Source organism: Pipistrellus kuhlii, unplaced genomic scaffold (genome assembly GCF_014108245.1).
Source record: "Pipistrellus kuhlii isolate mPipKuh1 unplaced genomic scaffold, mPipKuh1.p scaffold_m20_p_24, whole genome shotgun sequence".
Classification (NCBI taxonomy): Eukaryota; Metazoa; Chordata; class Mammalia; order Chiroptera; family Vespertilionidae; genus Pipistrellus; species Pipistrellus kuhlii.
This window is the reverse complement of record NW_023425523.1, coordinates 5,605,957-5,623,031: the sequence shown is the minus strand read 5'-3', so window position 1 is coordinate 5,623,031 and position 17,075 is coordinate 5,605,957. Positions and strand designations below refer to the sequence as shown.

The window sequence follows — 17,075 nt, the reverse complement described above, 5'->3', positions numbered from 1 at the left end:
GAAATTGTGTGGCTCCTGTGCTCACCACTCAGATCTACAGCAAAATCTTGGAAAACAATAAGCAATACTTGGCAAGAGGCTTTGAGTTCAAGTCTTTTCCGGACCCTAAGAGGAATCCAACCATGTAACAGACCCCAGTTCCCTTTAATAATTATCACTGTATCATGCCACGGACCCAAACGGGCAAATGGAAGTGCTGGCAGCCACCTCCAAGTCCCTGCGCGTTGACCGCTGAGGTTGCCATGGCGAGCGGGAGGCGTCCGCTCAAGTTCGGTGATGCAGAGGGTCGGGTGGGACGGCCTGCTCGTTACACCCCTGCAAGGTTCCAGATGTGAAGACACAAACTGACCCCCAACCTTCCAATCTGTTTCCAAGCTGCGCAGTGGGTCTTATAAACAGCCAGCCTTTATCAAAACGCCTTTCCCATAATTCCCTTGTACTGGAGCTCGTAATCTGTCGGAGTGGAATATTCATGAGAACCATTCCTTCCTTCACTCAGAAATGCGGGGCATTTTTTGCCAAATAATTATTACTTCAAGGATGAATGAAGACTGGGTAGATTTAAGGGATACGGAGCATGAAGTATGAAGGGTTTCTGAGCCCTGGGAAGACTTAACATTCAGAGAAGGCTTAACATCCACAAAAACAGGTGACTCAGCTACTTCCAATGCTGGAAGGTTGGTAATGAGCCACGTCCAACAGATGAAGGATTGCAGTGGGGCGGAAACATTCCTCTTGGAGGGGAAAGGACCAACTACTTGGTCTTATGCATCCTAACCTTGGGCTTGGTACTGAGTGGGAGATACACATGAGGAACACACTCCCGTAGTGAAGGAGCATGTAATCGACCAGAGGAAATGAAAAGCGTCAGAGAGGATGGCTCACCACACACAGGCCGTGAGTTCCACCACAATGCCCAGCGGCCCTTGTCATTCAGTTGAGGTCACATGACCAGTTTTACCCAATGGGCTGTGAGCAAACAAAATGGCATTGCTCACTTATTGTACAATCCCTGAGGCTTAAGAGCAGCAACCCTGGAGGCCGAGTGTGGAAGAGGCAGAGTCACAAGAGGGAACTGGTGTGGATCCCTGAGCCATGAGCTGGAATGGAGCTGTCCCGGAGGGCCAGGGCCGCAGCACCGTGTGTGTGTGTGTGTGTGTGTGTGTGTGTGTGTGTGTGTGTGTGTAAAATAAACAGGGATGAGTTAAAGCCATTGGAACTGGGGTCATTTAGTTGCCACAACACAGGCTAACTTTGGCAAATACATAAAACCCACACAGAAACTAACGGGAGAACAATTCACATCAGACCAGCACCGGGCAGCGGAGGCCGGACTGTAGTCTACTGTTGACCTTCAGACATAGGAGTGGATGCTAATCTTGTCGCCTTCACCTGACAGAGCTCGAGTGAGGTGCAGAAGCGCCCTGACCGAGCCCAGACATCCTGTATGTGCCCTGGCGCCACACACAGAGGCCCCCGGGGCAGGCACCGTGCACATGCTCAGCCAGTGGCAGACCTCCCAGCAGCTGCCCCGCTCCGGCCCTGGAGCGGCTCCCGGGGCCCTGGCCTGGCCGGGTGTCCGCCGAAGGAGCCGGAGAGCCGTGTGCTGTGATCTCAGCCCTCTAATAGGACTCGCCCGTTTCCCACATTGCCCGGTTTCTGAAGCCAGCCCTGAAACGAGCTATTATTCTCTTCTTCACATTCCCTCTTCTTCGCATTATCCAAAATAATTCAATGTCCACCTTTCCCTTTGGGAAAATCAAAGGTTGACATGGCTGCCTTTTGAGCTCAAGCTGTTCAAGATCCCTTTCTTCTCTTCAAAAAGTTTCTCTGATTTTGAAAGGTCTTATTGATAAAACTCAGACAGAGAAACTCGGGGGAACAGGACAAAGAGAGAGGAGAAGAAAGGGAAAGAATAAAGAGGCCAGGAAAGAAAGAGAAGAAAGAGCGGGCCCAGGAGGAGAGGCGGAAGGCTCCTGAATGTGCGATGGCCGACGGCTAGCGACGGGTTCGTGAGACAATCGTGGGGTGCTATTTTTAAAAAACCAGGGGGAAATATTTACACAAAATCCAAAGAATATTGCTCTTTGTTCCATGCTGGAAAATGACAATGTATTCCATTCGTTAACTCGTGAGTTTTCTGCGTGATGCTTACTGCTGGAGTCATTAGCATTTCTGAGCTGAGTATTTTAAGAAAATAAGGGAGGAATTCAGGACCTGAAGACAGAAATGAAGAATAACTTTTTGTTTTGTTTTTGTTACCCCACATGTCTGTCTGGGTGGTATGGGTCCAGCCTGAGTGAGATTAGGGTTGGGGTGAGTGAAATGGGGGACACGAAACCGCCCTAACTCCTCTGGAAACTGAACCCGCTGCCTGCCACGTGTGTAGAGAAGTCACATGACTTTCAACAATCCGCTAACCTAGGGGTGTCGAACTCAATCAGAGAAGGGGCCAAAATCTAAAATCCAGCCTAAATCGCGGGCCGAATGGTTTACTGAACAGTCATAAACTGTCATTGTGATGGAAACGCAGCGGAGTGCAGTGATGACAGCGCGGTGCGGGCCACATTGCAAGGCCTGGCGGGACGGATTTGGCCCGCGGGCCTTGTGTTTGACACATGTGCAGTCTAACCTGTGAGTGTCAAAGTAAAGATGCTACTATAAACACATCCCACGTGTGAATGGGGCCTGAATTACAGTCAGCAAGTTCTGTGTCCCAATGAGAAGCAGAATCACCCCGAGATTTAGAAACATGACTTACCCGCAGAATTCATTCGGCCACAGTTGTCGACTCTTCCCAGACATTCTTTGTGAGCCCTGGCGCCACACTTGAAGCATAGGTAGCCCTGGTAAAAGGTCCCTCTGCAAGAAGAAGCGGGAGACAGAAGGGTGAGCAGGCGCCAAGCTCGGCCTTGATGCAATCATTAGTGCGAGAAAAACAGGGGAGCACAGTGCTGTGTGCCGAAGCCGAGGCAGGGGACCGCCCAGGGCCTGGGGGACCCCAAGTTCAAGGCCCAGGAGGGCTCTGTGGGGTGCACAGTGTTAAGATAAGATCCCCATGATAAAACCGGTTTGGCTCAGTGGTAGAGCGTCGGTCTGCAGACTGAAAGGTCCCGAGTTTGATTCCGGTCAAGGGCATGTACCTGGGTTGCGGGCACATCCCCGGTAGGGGGTGTGCAAGAGGCAGCTGGTCGATGTTTCTCTCTCATCGACGTTTCTAGCTCTCTATCTCTCTCCCTTCCTCTCTGTGAAAAATCAATAAAATATATATATTTTTAAAAAGATAAGATCTCCATCCCCCTTCCCCCGGGAACATTGGGCTAGGGCGTCAGGGGCCTGCCGCGCTCAGCAGTAAGACCGGCTCCCTGAGGCTGGGCCCGGCCGCGCGGAGCTCACCTGAGCAGCATCTGGCAGGCCTTGCAGGAGGTCACCCGGCTGAAGGTGTGCATCTTAAACTCGTGGAAATTGGAGTCGGCGTGGTCTGGCCTGATGTTGGATCTAGAAGAAGGGAGAGAAGGATCTTCCTAAAGAAAGTCTCACAGGGAAGGAGCAGTCCAGTCATCGGAAACGTGAGTTCATCACCATCCCAAGGGGTGGAGATCTGATTCGAGCAAAAAAGCTATTCCTATATCCCTACAGCAATGTTTCTAAGAGCCATGGGTGTTGTTTGCCTTAACACATGCACTGAAATCTCACTGTGTCGGAGCCAGCAGCCTGTGAGGCGTTAAGGGACCTATCCTCCTTAGAATCAAGTGTTCCCAGAGAACTTTCCAGAATAGCCACAGAAGCCAACCTTTCGGGGAAAACACAAAACAAGCCTAACAGTCATTTCTTGCCTCTGGCCACAGCCCTGAGCTATGAGCTAGCTGGAGGGGGCAGGGCGGGGAAGAGGGTCCCTCCACTGAGCCCACCTCCGCACGGGTACGCGGCTGCTGTGAGGGTCTATAAAAGTGAACAAAATCATTTCATGAAACGTTTGGAACAAGGTGCCAGTCTGACCACTAACAACTCCCCCAAGGGCAGCCAAGCAGCTCAGTGAGGAAGGAAGGCAGCTAGTGCAGGCTTAACCAAACACACAAACAAAACAAAAAGCTTCCTCCTCCGCAAACAATTCACTTTCCTTACTATCCAGGTAAAGCTAAACAAATGCTATCATTTATGTTATTTTTAATATATTTTTATTGATTTCAGAGAGGAAAGGACAGGAAGAGAGAGACAGAACCATCAATGATGAGAGAGAGCCATCGATCGGCCGCCTCCTGCCCGCCCTCCACCGAGGATCGAGCCCACAACCCAGGCATGTGGCCTGACTGGGAATCGAACCGTGACCTCCTTGTTCATGAGTTGATACTCAATCTCTGAGCCACACTGGCCAGGCTGTTTTATATTTCATTTACCCATACACAAAAATACACTAAGCCTAATGCCAACTGACACAGGGCATTTTTCTTTTTATGGACACGGTGACAAACACACGCTGATCTTTATTTTGTTTGATCATTACTTCATGCCAATCAAGGCTGGGGGTACTAATGATGTCACTCGTTTCCGACCTAGGACACAGTTGCTTCTGTGAAGGCAAAGAAAATGGCAGGGCCAAGGCCTCCAGCCCCCGGTCTGTGCTTCCCGCCACCAAACCTACAGCTCCAGGCAGTTTCACCTTCATATCCTTCCCCTGTGTGACCAGTAGGTCCATTGAAACCGCTAAGTCTGGCCGTCTCTAGAGGACTTTTTACATCTTCGCAGTTTATCCAGCTCCCAGACCAAGGCAGAAAAATTAGAAAAGGGTCCGTTGCATATGGGAACAAATCAGAGCTACCCTTAAGAGAGCCAAAACGATGCTCTCTGGGGTGTCACGGCAATTTGGGGGGCTGCAGGGACAGCTTGAGACACCGATGAGCTGGGATGGCCCCTCTCACAGCCCCGGCAGCTCCCAGCCCCGCGGAGCCTCGGCCTAAGGAAGCGGAGCGCCGGCGGGCAGCCGGGCAGCAGGCTCCGAGGGCCCGGGAGGAGCCTCATGAAAAAACATGTGCCAAGGCGCTCGGAGCAGCGGGCAGGGGGGCAGCGGGGTCAGAAGTCAGCCCTCCGCCCCGTGGGCTGAACGGGAGCGCGTGCTGCAAATGCAATCGCGCATCGGTGCCACCTGGGATCTCCCCGCTCCGGGCTGCAGGTGACCTCTCTCTGCAGGAGAGGACGCCCGTGCATGCTGAGCAGCTCAGCCCCTCCGCAGAGGCACTGTGTGCTGCTGCTGCTGCTGCTGCTGCTGCTGACACATCAGAGTCTCCTCCCTCACGGAGTGGGAGCAGAGACAAGATGGGAATCTGGAAGCAAAGCTCTCTTCCCATGGTTCAGAAAACACTGGATTCTCCTTTTAAAAAGACATGTTTTCCTCATTGATTTCAGAGAGGAAGGAAGAGAGACTAGAGAGAGAGAGAAACATGAATGATGAGAGAGAATCACTGATCGGGTGCCTGCTGCACGCCCCCCACTGGGGATGGAGCCTGCAACCCGAGCATGTGCCCCGACCACGGAATCAAACCATGACCTCCTGGTTCATACATAGGTCAACGCCCAACCACTGAGCCACACCAGCCGGGCACCACTTGATTCTTGAGTCCATAGAGTTAGCTGTGAAAAGCGCATCGAACCCCGTGTCCTTGGCCAGGAAGAGCTGGCTGTTCATTCTCCGTGTGCATTAAGGTAAGAGTCACAGATGAGCTGTCAGATAACACCTGCGGTCCTGGGACCTTGAAAAATTCATCAGCCTGGAGCTTCGGACTCCAAGTAGGTCTCCTTCAGGCAGAAACTCATGCCAGTGGGTCCCAGAGAGGGAAGAACTGGATTCATTTTAGAAACCAGTGAAGCCTCTTTCTCTTAGGGTCACTTCAAGTTGACATTGGACTGTTTCTACTGAACACTTCTGCCAACAAACTAGGAATATAAGCTGACTTTTCAGAAGGCAAAAAGCCGAGAGGAGAATGGCACGGGGCGGTTAACAAGGAGCGTCTGATAAGAGAGGAAATAATCCTGAAAGTGTCCTGCGGAGTGGTTGGCACGGGGGAGAGGAGACCAGACGTGGCAAGTGGGACAGCAGGGGGATGGTTGAAATGCTAGGAAACGCTAACTGCACGTCGCTTTTAACATTTAAAATCAAACGCTAGTGCCGAAACCGGTTTGGCTCAGTGGACAGAGCATCAGCCTGCAGACTGAAAGGTCCCAGGTTCGATTCCGGTCAAGGGCATGTACATTGGTTGCGGGCACATCCCCGGTGGGGGGGGGGGTGCAAGAGGCAACTAGTCGATGTTTCTCTCTCATCGACGTTTCTAGCTCTCTATCCCTCTCCCTTCCTCTCTGTAAAAAAATCAATAAAATATATATTTTTTTAAATTATTTTAAAAAATAAATAAAATCAAACGCTAGAGAGTGAAAGTTAACTCTCTGAGCCAGGACGGCTTCTGGGGCACAGCGGAATCCGGAAGCAGAGCTGAGGGCCAGAGGCTGGATTCCACCTGGGCTGAAGTCCCAACACCTGACCCGGGCACGTGGGCGAGCAGCACCAGGAATACCCACCAACCCCCACTCCCGATGGGGAGAAGGCATTAAAAAGCACTCAGGACGTGCCCGGGCCTGGTGCTCGGAGGACCGGCTAGCACTGGTGAGCTGCTGACTCCAAACCCACACGGCAGCAATGTTGTCAGCCTTGTGCTCTGCGAGTGGCCAGGGTCCCACATGAAGCAGGCCACCCTCCCCCCGCATCCCATGTGTGGGTCGAGTAGGGAGCTGGACCTGTGTTGGCAGCACTGACAGAAGCAGGACACGGGACAGTGCTCAGAAAAGCTCAGCTGTCATTAGAGGGAACCTTCGAGTCGCCGGTTTGATCCAGAAACATGCAAAAGCAGGCCGTGCATGACAAAGCATTAGCAAATACCACACAGTATTCTTGTTCTGTGGTTGCCTGTCCTCTCTCTGGTTTTAGCTGATACTTATTTGACATTTTTCTGGCATCCCCAAGCAAGCTTATGAGGAAAGCGAAATCATAGGCAAGAGGGAGAATGGCCACCTGTCCGCTTCCATCAGCAAATACTAGTCAGCATTGCTCGGGTGCAAAGAAAATGGCTCAGAATGAGTGTGGGTCTCCCCCAGCTTTTATAACAGAGCATTTAATCTATTGTTTTCCTTTTTTTTCTTTTTAATATATGTATATTTTTTTTTATTTCAGAGAAGAAGGGAGAGGGAGAAACAGAAGAGATAGAAACATCAGTGATGAGAATCACTGATTGACTGTCTTCTGCACAACCACCACCCCCCTCCCCGCTGCCACTGGGGACGGAGCCCACAACTTGGGCATGTGCCCTCACCAGGAATCGAACTGTGACCTCCTGGTTCATAGGTCAATGCTCAACCATTTAGCCACACTGGCCAAGCTTCATTATTCTTTAAGTCATTCCTTGCCTCAGTCCTCTAAGAGAATTAGCATTCGAGGACGTGAACATCCTATGTCTAAGCACAGCGCTACACTTTGGATATTTGTCTCATTAAATCTTCACAAAGCTTAGAAGGGGTCACACAGCTCCCAATGGGCTGGAGAGCCCCCCATCCCTCACCGCCGAGGCCCCTTTCGGATGCCTCGTGGTAAGGCCTGTCTTTCCTAAGCTTTCCTCCAAAGCGTCTCTTGCCCCCGTGGCCAGGAAGGAATAAGACCGATGCTTTATGAAACTCTGGTTTTCTCTCTCCTAACTGGAAACGGCAGGCAGGCTTCCTGCCTCTTCCTTCCCTTGCTCTCCCCGGATAGCCAGGCTCCCCGAAATGAGATGCGTCTGTTACCGCATGGGCCTGCTCCGCGCAGCCTCTGACTAATGACTCGCTGGTGGGAATCAACTCGGGGCTCTGTGCTTTGATAGCGCATTAATAATAGATACGCATTAAAGCTCCTTCTCGGAGAATAGTTGAGCTTTGACATATCGAACCCTGGCTTTTTAAATTAAAGCGGCTGCTGCGGGTGCATTTTAAAAGCCCGACGTCATGGGAGGAGGGTTGCATGCATAACAAACAGCCCAAGGTCAGGGCCAGGAGGCAGGGCCCTCCGGCCTGTTTAATTGTGGTGAGGGCGGGTCGGTTTCTCAAGGGCCGAGGTGACCTGACCACCTTCCAGACGGAGGAGGAGCTGGGCTGTTGATTTACTAGAAGAAATGCCACGGAGCAACCTCATGCGGTGTCCGCACGCCACAGAGGCTGGGGATAATGAACTGGGCGCTACTGGGAGTCCTTCCCGCCAGGAGTGTCCAGGTGACAGTGATGGTGTTGGGAAAACTGGGCAGATACACGCAAAAAAAAAAAAAAGAAAGAAAAAGAAGCTAGGCCATCAACTTACGCCACACACAAGAATATACTCAAAATGAGTAAGACTTAAATATTAAGTCGTGAAACCATAAAAATCCTATAGGCAGAGCAATCTCAGACATCTCACATAGCAATATGTCTGAGGATACATCTCCTAGGGCAGATGCAACTAAGGAGGAAGTAAACAAATGGGACTACATCAAAATAAAAAGCTTCCGCCCAGCAAAGGAAACCATCAACAGACCGAAAAGGGACCTCACTGGGTTGGAGAATGTATTGGACAATGACACATCTGATAAAAGGTTAATCTCCAAAATATGTAAGGAACTCATACAACTTAACAAAAGAAGACAAGCAATCCAATTTAAAAATGGGCAGAGGACCTAAATAGATATTTCTCCAAAGTGGACATACAGATGGCCAAGAGACATATAAAAAGAATGCTCAAAGTCACTGATCATCAGAGAGACACAAATTAAAACGACAATGAGGTATCACCTCACACCTGTCAGAATGGCTACCATCAACAAATCAACAAGTGACAAGTGCTGGTGAGGATGTGGAGAAAAGGGAACACTAGTGCACTGCTGGTGGGAATGCTGACTGGTGCAGCCACTGTGGAAAACAGTGTGGAGTTTCCTCAAAAAATTAAAAATAAAAATAAATATGGAACTGCCATTTGACCCAGTGCACCCACTTCTAGGAACCTGAAACACCAATCAGAAAGAACGTATGCACCCCTATGAATTCACACTTTCGTAAAATTGCCAATAAGCCGGATTTCATAAAGGGGTTTGGAGTTAAGTGTCTACTGATTAGGGAAGCGCTGGTAATCACTGGAATCGTCTGGAGGAAAGGGAAGGTAGCGAGGATGAAACGAAAGCTTAAGGAGCCTGAGGTGTCCCTGTGTAGACCTTAGACATCATCCCACAAACACAGTAGGAAACCAAACGGAAGAGACGTTTCCATGGAGTTCAAAGTTGGGGGGGAGCAGGAGAAACCAGAGGCGGAAGGGCCCCGGTCCTACCACCGACTGCACATGCGACCCAGGCGGGTCTGAGGACTTGGCAGCCATTCACCGATCCAAAGGGCGGAGGGTTGGAAAATGTTGGTGATCTTTTTTTTTCTTGCAGCCTCTTTCTTGAATGTGTAGAAGGCTTGTGAATGGCAACAGAAGTCGGAGGAAGTGCAGAAGCTAATTCTGATACAAAAATAATGGTGCAAGTGTACTCTCCTTTCTCTCTACACAACAGTCAGGACACTTTTCTCTTTGGGTTCTCAAAAGGACATCAGACAGTTATTACTCTGTGTGTGTGTGTGTGTGTGTTTATAAGAATGTGTGTGGATGTACAGGCCAGGCAATGCTATGTGTGGTCCCTCTGGGAAGATTAAGGCTTTTATGCCCTATAGGTGATTGCTCCGCTTTGAATTCTGTGGACCTGTTCTGTAAACCATCAGGAAAATTCAATAAGCCTTAATCCGTCTGTGGAAGTACAATGATGATTAAATAATACAGAAAATTAGCTTAATTATAATGAAGGCATTCCTTACATTCAAAATCATAACAAAAATAAAATTGATAGTCTATGCCCATCTCGTCGAACATACCATCTTTTGGGGGGGGGGGGTTGTAATTTGAGTCTTTAGTAACGAAAGATACACAAAGCCATCCTAGAGACCAAAAACAATGCGATAAAGGCAGAAAATCAGCCTCAGTCACTGCGTAGTATACTTCCCGTGTCAGACCAGCGAAGACTTATCACCACCAAATGCTTATTTTTGGAATAATCTGTGGACATACCGTCTTGCAAAGCCAGAGGAATTGGCTGAGAACCCTCGATCAAAAAGCACACATAACGGGGACCCAAGAGGCTCTCTGATGACTGGTTTTTACCGAGGAGGGCTTTTCGATATTAAACACCTAATAAGCCAAAGTATTATTATGTAGAAAATGGATTGATTACTTTAATCCAGCTATTTTCACCCAGTGTGCAGCAAGAATTTTTAAAACACGTAATCCCTGTCCGCTTAGATAGGGGCACTGACCTCTTTTCCCTTTGATTGTCAAATTGAATAACCACAACAGCCAACAAAGCAAAAAGTTATACCTATTTTTTGTCATATTGGGATATATATATATATATATATATATATATATATATATACATATATATATGTATATATATGTGTATATATATATATATATATATATATATATATATAGTGTGTGTGTGTGTGTGTGTGTGTGTGTGTCTGTGTCTGTGTGTCTGTGTGTGCGCGCGCCAAAGAACTGTAGTAATTGGTTAATTGTGCCAGGAGAAGAAAAAGGCTGAAAAATCACTGTTTGAAATCAGTGACTTCCTCTGACAGTTCTGAAACTGCAATGAGCCAAGTGGCCAGTAGTGGGCAGTACTATTCCAAGAAACATGCCCCTTGGGGCCAGAGCACACAGGTTGAATTCTTGTAGCCTGTGTGGGTCTAACTTAATCCAGTTCTGCTTTGTAGTGACTTATCTTGTGGGAGCCACTTCTTTTTACAAATAGATTGATGGATTTTTTTTTTCTGTTTGCATCGTCTTCTTATGCTTTCCCTCTATTGGAAGCAGAAATACTTGGCAAATATCAGAGCTCAAATTTTTAGAAGACCATTGATTTTTCCCACAGCCCTGAAGGTAGGCTGTCCACCCATCATCATCATCATCGATGTCTGAGATAGAGATATTGACAGCACAATATTAAAATCTTTTGTTAGAGAATTTGTTGAATTGCTATTTAAATGTACTTACATACATTCTAGATGGTGTGGCTCACTGACTGAGTATCAACCCATGAGCCAGGAGGTCACGGTTCAATTCACATGTCCAGGTGTTGGTCTTGATCCCCAGTAGGGAGTGTGCAGGAGGCAGCCAATCAATGCTTCTCTCTCTCTCTTTCTAAAAAAAATCAATTAAAAAATCTTTATTTAAAAAGTCTTATTCTATTATCCACTTTCTTTATTTCATATTTTACCCAACTTTGCCTCATTTCTGGGACAGTTAAAGAAACTGTCTGATGCTCTAGGTCAGCGATTTTAGAGCAGTGTGCCACAAGAATTTTTAAAACATGCAATATCAGATTCTTCAGTCAGGGCCACTGACCTCTTTTCCCTTAAATCTAGTGTAGGAAACCTTTCTGCCAAGGGCCATTGGATATTTATAACATCGTTCTCGGGCCATACAAAATTATCCACTGAAAAATTAGCCTGCTGTATTTGGTCAAACATTTAATTAACTGGCTCCTAATGCCTTGGCAGGACCAGACCATATAATCTCTCGGGCCTTATATGGCCAGCGGACCAGATACTTCCCACCCCTGGTTTAGGTGGTCAAGTAAAAAAAAAATGACAACAGCCAACACAACAATAGCCATCCAGTTGAATGAACCAAAGCTGTACCTCTCTTTTGGTCAGATCTGCAAAGAACGCATCTGGGTGTGCGCAGAACCGCAGTGGCCAGTGTGTGTGGGCCACAAGATGGAAAGGTTGGACACGCTGCTCTAGCTCCTCGTCACAATGAAAAGAAAAAGGAAACTGACTCCGGCTTTAGACAAAGGGCTGGAGGCCAGCTGCTTATGCCAACACCTTCGTGGCTAAAGAAAAGGCTGGGACCTGAGACCCCCAACTCTACTGCCAATGACACAGCCCTGAACTTGGCCATGTCTGCCGAAATGCTCCAGTGAAGTCTGGCTTCCCGAGCTATCATGTGGGTAAGACAATGTCCACTGGTTTAAATCTTACAGAATTCATGAAAACACGCTGGCGAGGAGGGGTCGGGGACACACATTCACAGCTTCCGAACCATATGGTGAACGCTGATCGCTGTAGGTGCTCAAAGCCACCTTTTCTAATGTCATGGAAACTACGGCAACTGGACAAAATACAGGTGGGGCCAAAGGAGGCTTATGGTAGTGAGTACCCAAACCCAGGATTTCTTCTTGTATTACTATTTATTAATTACTGTATTATTGTCCACAGGGACAACTGTAAACCTACTTTGGCTCCGCCCTAGCACACAGGCCAAGTCCCCATGTCTGCTCTGGGCAAGCAACGTAACTTCCCCCACTGCACAGATTCCTCTGCTCGCCAGCGATGCCACGTTTGCACAAGACCCAGGAGAAGACACAGCCGCACGCCTTCCCCGCAGAAGTAAAGGCGCAAGCTCAGCGCTGCCTCTGCCCGTCAGCCCAGCATCCCACCACGCCCATCCCACCGGCTGGCGCAGGTGCCTTCTGTCACCTGAGACCTCTCTAGGGAAGCACATGAGGTCTATGATTCTATGATTCGGCCTGGGAGGCCTGGGCAGACGTCCCTGAGGGCACCACTTGTGCCCCGAACCAAAGGGGTCTGTAGAACAGCCACTGCGTGAATGCCCACAGCTCTACCCTCTTCTGTTTCATTGGTGCCATAAAGGTCAGTCAATCTCAAGGCCTAGAGGAGTGCCCTGGGGGTGCGCTCTCGTGTTAGAAGTACCCACGGTAGAACCCTGGGAGCCTAAATACAAAACCTTGTTCATGATGGTGGTAACAAACAGGTCTGCTCCTGTGGGAGAGCCCTCTGCCTGACCATACACTCTGCAGGTCAAACTACTCTCGTCCCTGTTTTACCGAGGGGGAAACTGAGGCTCTGAGGCCTTAGGTAACGGGGCTGAGACTCTGGAGACAGCTCGTGGTGGTGATTGCCGCTGAGTCCAGGAGAGTCTATAAGCTTTAAAATATTTTACCTGCACCATCCTATCCGTTATAGCTTCTCACTGCAGAACTACAATAAAACCATCTGATCCCACCTCCATTTTATATACACAGGGGCGTCTCTTAAAACAAAGCAAAGAAAAAGAACACAGAAAAAGGCCCTGGTGGACTCTGTCTGCAATGGTAAGAAATGTTAGAATACAAATGAAGCAGATCACACAAGCACGGGTGTCCTTTTTCCTTAGTTCCACCTTGGCTAACAGTTTCCATTTCTGGGTGTTTCCACAGCCAGGTCATAATCCATAAGCATCAAGACGGAAAGGAGCCCCCCACACACACACACCCGAATGGCTGGTTCTTATGTAATTACATCTCCCCACGCCCTTCCTTTGGGAACAGGTCTGAATTATCCCCACCTCTGTGCTGAGCTGCGACTTTAATCAAAGCAAAGAGCCCTGAAAGAAGCCGAGCTCTGAAAGCCTTCATTCAAGGCGCCCGGCAATTCCTCCAGGATCTGAACAATAAATGAGTTCAAAACGAGCAGGTGGGAGGGGATCAACCTTTCTATTCAAAACAAAATTTGTGCATGAGTGTATATGTGTGTACATGGGTGTGTATGTGTGTGCTCGTGTGTATACATGGGTGTGCGCGTGTGTGTATATATGTGTGTGCGTGCATGTGTGTCTGTGCATGTGTGTGTGTGTATATGGGGTGTATGTGTGTGCATGTGTATATATGCGTGTGGGTGTGGGTGTGTGTGTGTATATGCATGTGCGTGTGTGTGTGTGCATGTGCATGGGGGTGTATGTGTGTGCATGTGTTTATATGCATGTGGGGGGGTGTGCATGCGCGTGTGTGTGTATGTGCATGGGGGTGTGCATGGGGGTGTATGTGTGTGCGTGTATTTGGGGGAGAGTCATTTCTATCCCATTTTAAAATGCATATATATTAAAAACATGGTAATAACAGTAAAAGTTGATCATTAGAATAATTCTTTCCGTGGGTGCTGGAAGCTGAAGAATTGAGAGACGCCCAGGAGAAAAATCCAAACAGAAGGCCAGAGCTCCCTCTTGCTTTTCCTTGGAGAAGTTCACCCAAACCTCTCCTCAGAGACCGAGGTCGCCAAGCAGAGAGCCAGCAGCACGGGCTCCTGTCTGCATTACCGCAGCCTCTACACATATTATCCATCAGAGAGGGAAGCAGAAGGGAAGAAGCACTTTTAAAAGGAGAAATACTCACAAAGCCATTTCAAACTGTTCCAGCCATTTTTTCTTTAAATCTTTTGTTTTGCAATAAAATTCTAACCCATTGTGTCCTTGGGTATGGATGAGGTAGAAGCCATAAGACCACTGTTAAAATCAATATTCCTCAGGTTAATACGGGTCATGCATGAGTAACATCACGTTCCCAAATCCACTGCACCACCACCATCACCATCCACAGGCATCTCGTAACGTTCACCTGGGACCCATCAAGACCCTCGTAGGCAACCTCACATCCACAACCATTTCTACGCAAATGCGTCGGACTGTCTTGGTCACCAGCATTTGGGATGAGCCTATCAGCTGTGACACCGTCCCACTCTTTCCCCTGATCAATTTCCAAAAGCAGAAACTCCTAAATTGATGAGTTACCGCTCCCGGGAATGGATGAGCCCGTTTTCCTTGAACGTTCAAAGTCCTGAGTAAACCACAGTTATGAATCTCCAAGAATTCACCTTTTTGTTTTCTTTATCCGTTGTAGGATTGTTGGCTATTTTGTACTGCTGGAGATCTATTATTTCCTTCATTTCATAGTTGTCACCTTTTCTTTTGCAGACAATCACTGCTAAGTCGAATAAGAAGATGTGCCTGAGAGAGAGAGAGAGAGAGAGAGAGAGAGAGAGAGAGAGGGGCTGATTTAAAATGGTTTGGAAGCACGTGTTAGTTCTTCCCTTATGCACAGAATTAAACCAAACAAACACTTCTCCTCTGAGTTGAGGACAAGGCAGTGCCGCACTTTGGAAAGGATGAACCGTGAGCATCGTACCCTTCACTACCCTTCACTAAACGAGTGGCCTCACTGTACCTCAGTTTCCTTATTTAAAAACAAAACAGGAAAACCGTTTTTGTATGTTCTTGTTTTGTTTTTTAATCCTCACCTGAGGATATTTTCCCATTGACTTTTTAGGGAGAATGGAAGAGAGAGGGAAAGACAGAGCGAAACATCGACGTGGAACACATTGATTGGTTGCCTCCTGCACGAGCCCTGACCAGGGTCCGGGCCAGGGAGGAGCCTGCAACCAAGATACCTGCCCTTGACCAGAATTGAACCCGGGACCCTTGGTCCGCAGGCCAAGGCTCTATTCACTGAGCCAAACCAACTAGGGAAAGGGGAAAAAAAAGAAAAGAAAACTTTTAATAAGAACAACAGGCACAATCAACATAGTTATAAGAAACAACTGAGCCAGGTCAGTGTGGGCCAGTGGTTGAGCGTTGACCCCTGAACCAGGAGGTCAGTGTTCAATTCCCAGTCAGGGCACATGCCTGGGGTTTCGGGCACGATCCCCAGTAGGGGGCGTGCAGGAGGCAGCCGATCAATGACTCATGAATTACTGATGTTTTTATCTCTCTCCTTTTCCTTTTCTCGCTCTGAAATCAGTAAAAATATATTTTAAAAAAAGAAACAATTGAGATTAGCCATAAAAAGTGTTGCCCTTGAACAATTGCTTTTGTTTTAGTTTAAAAGCTAGCGATTTACAGAATGATATGAATGAAAGCAACGGCCATGAACTCCTGACGTTATTAGGAGCAGCCCGAAAGCCTTTCACCGAGATGATGGACACAATGTAACCCCCATGGCCTTCTGGGGAGCCAGGTATGAGTACCGTCATTTATTGTGGAGGAAACTGAGGACCGGTGAGTTCATTGGCTGAAGGTCATGCTACTAGAGAGGTGCCGAGCGGGCTCCCGCCTGGCCCAGCTGTGGGCCCGCGCTCCTGCCCTGCAGGCTGCTCCTCGGGGTTGCAGGCAGAAGCCGCCTGGACTACTGCCTGAGGCACAGGAGCAAAGCGCAAACTAGAGAAAACATGGTGAAGTTTACATGCTGCTGTTCCTCTTTTCTTTTTAAAAACAACATAACCGAAACCGGTTTGGCTCAGTGGATAGAGCATCGACCTGCGGACTGAAAGGTCTTAGGTTCTATTCCAGGCAAGGGCATGTACCTTGGTTGTGGGCACATTCCCCGTGGAGGGGGGGGGGGTGTGTGCAGGAGGCAGCTAATGGATGTTTCTCTCTCATCAATGTTTCTGGCTCTCTATCCCTCTCTCTCTTCCTCTATGTGAAAAATCAATAAAATATATTTTAATAAATAAATAAAACAAATAAAAAATAAAAACAACATAACTGGGGAGAAAACTATCATCCCATCACCCAATACCAAATCTTGTACCTTTCGAAAACTCTGTGGTTTAATACGCACACGTTTTTGAAACTATGATAATGATACGTTCATGCAGCGTTAACACTTGCAGTGCTTTCAAAGCCTATTTTCCTGGAGATGCTAAAAGGATGTGTGTCTCCCGGAAGCTATCTGTAGAGCCCTGGGATCAGGAGGAAGCAAGCGCTGATGCTGCCCCCTGCTGGCTGGCTTTCTCATCTGCACAGGTTCCAGGAAAGGGCCATTTCGACCAAGTGATGAAAATCACAGAGAGTCTGGGACACCATGCCAAGCTTACTCATCTCCAAGGACTCCACCTACGAATTCCCCTCCAGAAAGGCTCACTCATGCAGTGATCCTCCTCAAACATCTTCCTTTGGACATCAGGTATTGTTTTTTGTTATTTTAAAATGTAGACCCAACAAATGAAACCACTGTGTGTGATGGTACATCTGTGCTGTGGTTCCTCTCTCCTCTCAGTGTCAGGTGTGCGTCCTTTTACCCCGGCTGCCATTTCCTACTTAACAACTTAGACAAATCAACAGACGCAGAGGGGACACCATGGTGGATGTGCATGAGGAACATTTAGGACAC

At 48.2% G+C, this 17,075-nt stretch overlaps 1 protein-coding gene across 7 annotated transcripts in view; it reads right to left on the bottom strand.

Annotated features, from left to right (window-relative positions):
• The window catches only part of VAV3 (vav guanine nucleotide exchange factor 3), a 157,380-nt gene that overhangs the window by 77,996 nt on the left and 62,309 nt on the right, over positions 1–17,075 (bottom strand). For all 7 annotated transcript variants that reach the window (XM_045586953.1, XM_045586952.1, XM_036452657.1 and 4 more), the window contains exons 14-17: positions 14,782–14,914; positions 14,304–14,413; positions 3,397–3,498; positions 2,762–2,862 (exon numbers count right to left, since the gene is read on the bottom strand). In XM_045586953.1, coding sequence (XP_045442909.1) covers positions 2,762–2,862; positions 3,397–3,498; positions 14,304–14,413; positions 14,782–14,914 — 446 coding nt within the window. The remainder of the gene's footprint in view (positions 1–2,761; positions 2,863–3,396; positions 3,499–14,303; positions 14,414–14,781; positions 14,915–17,075) is intronic.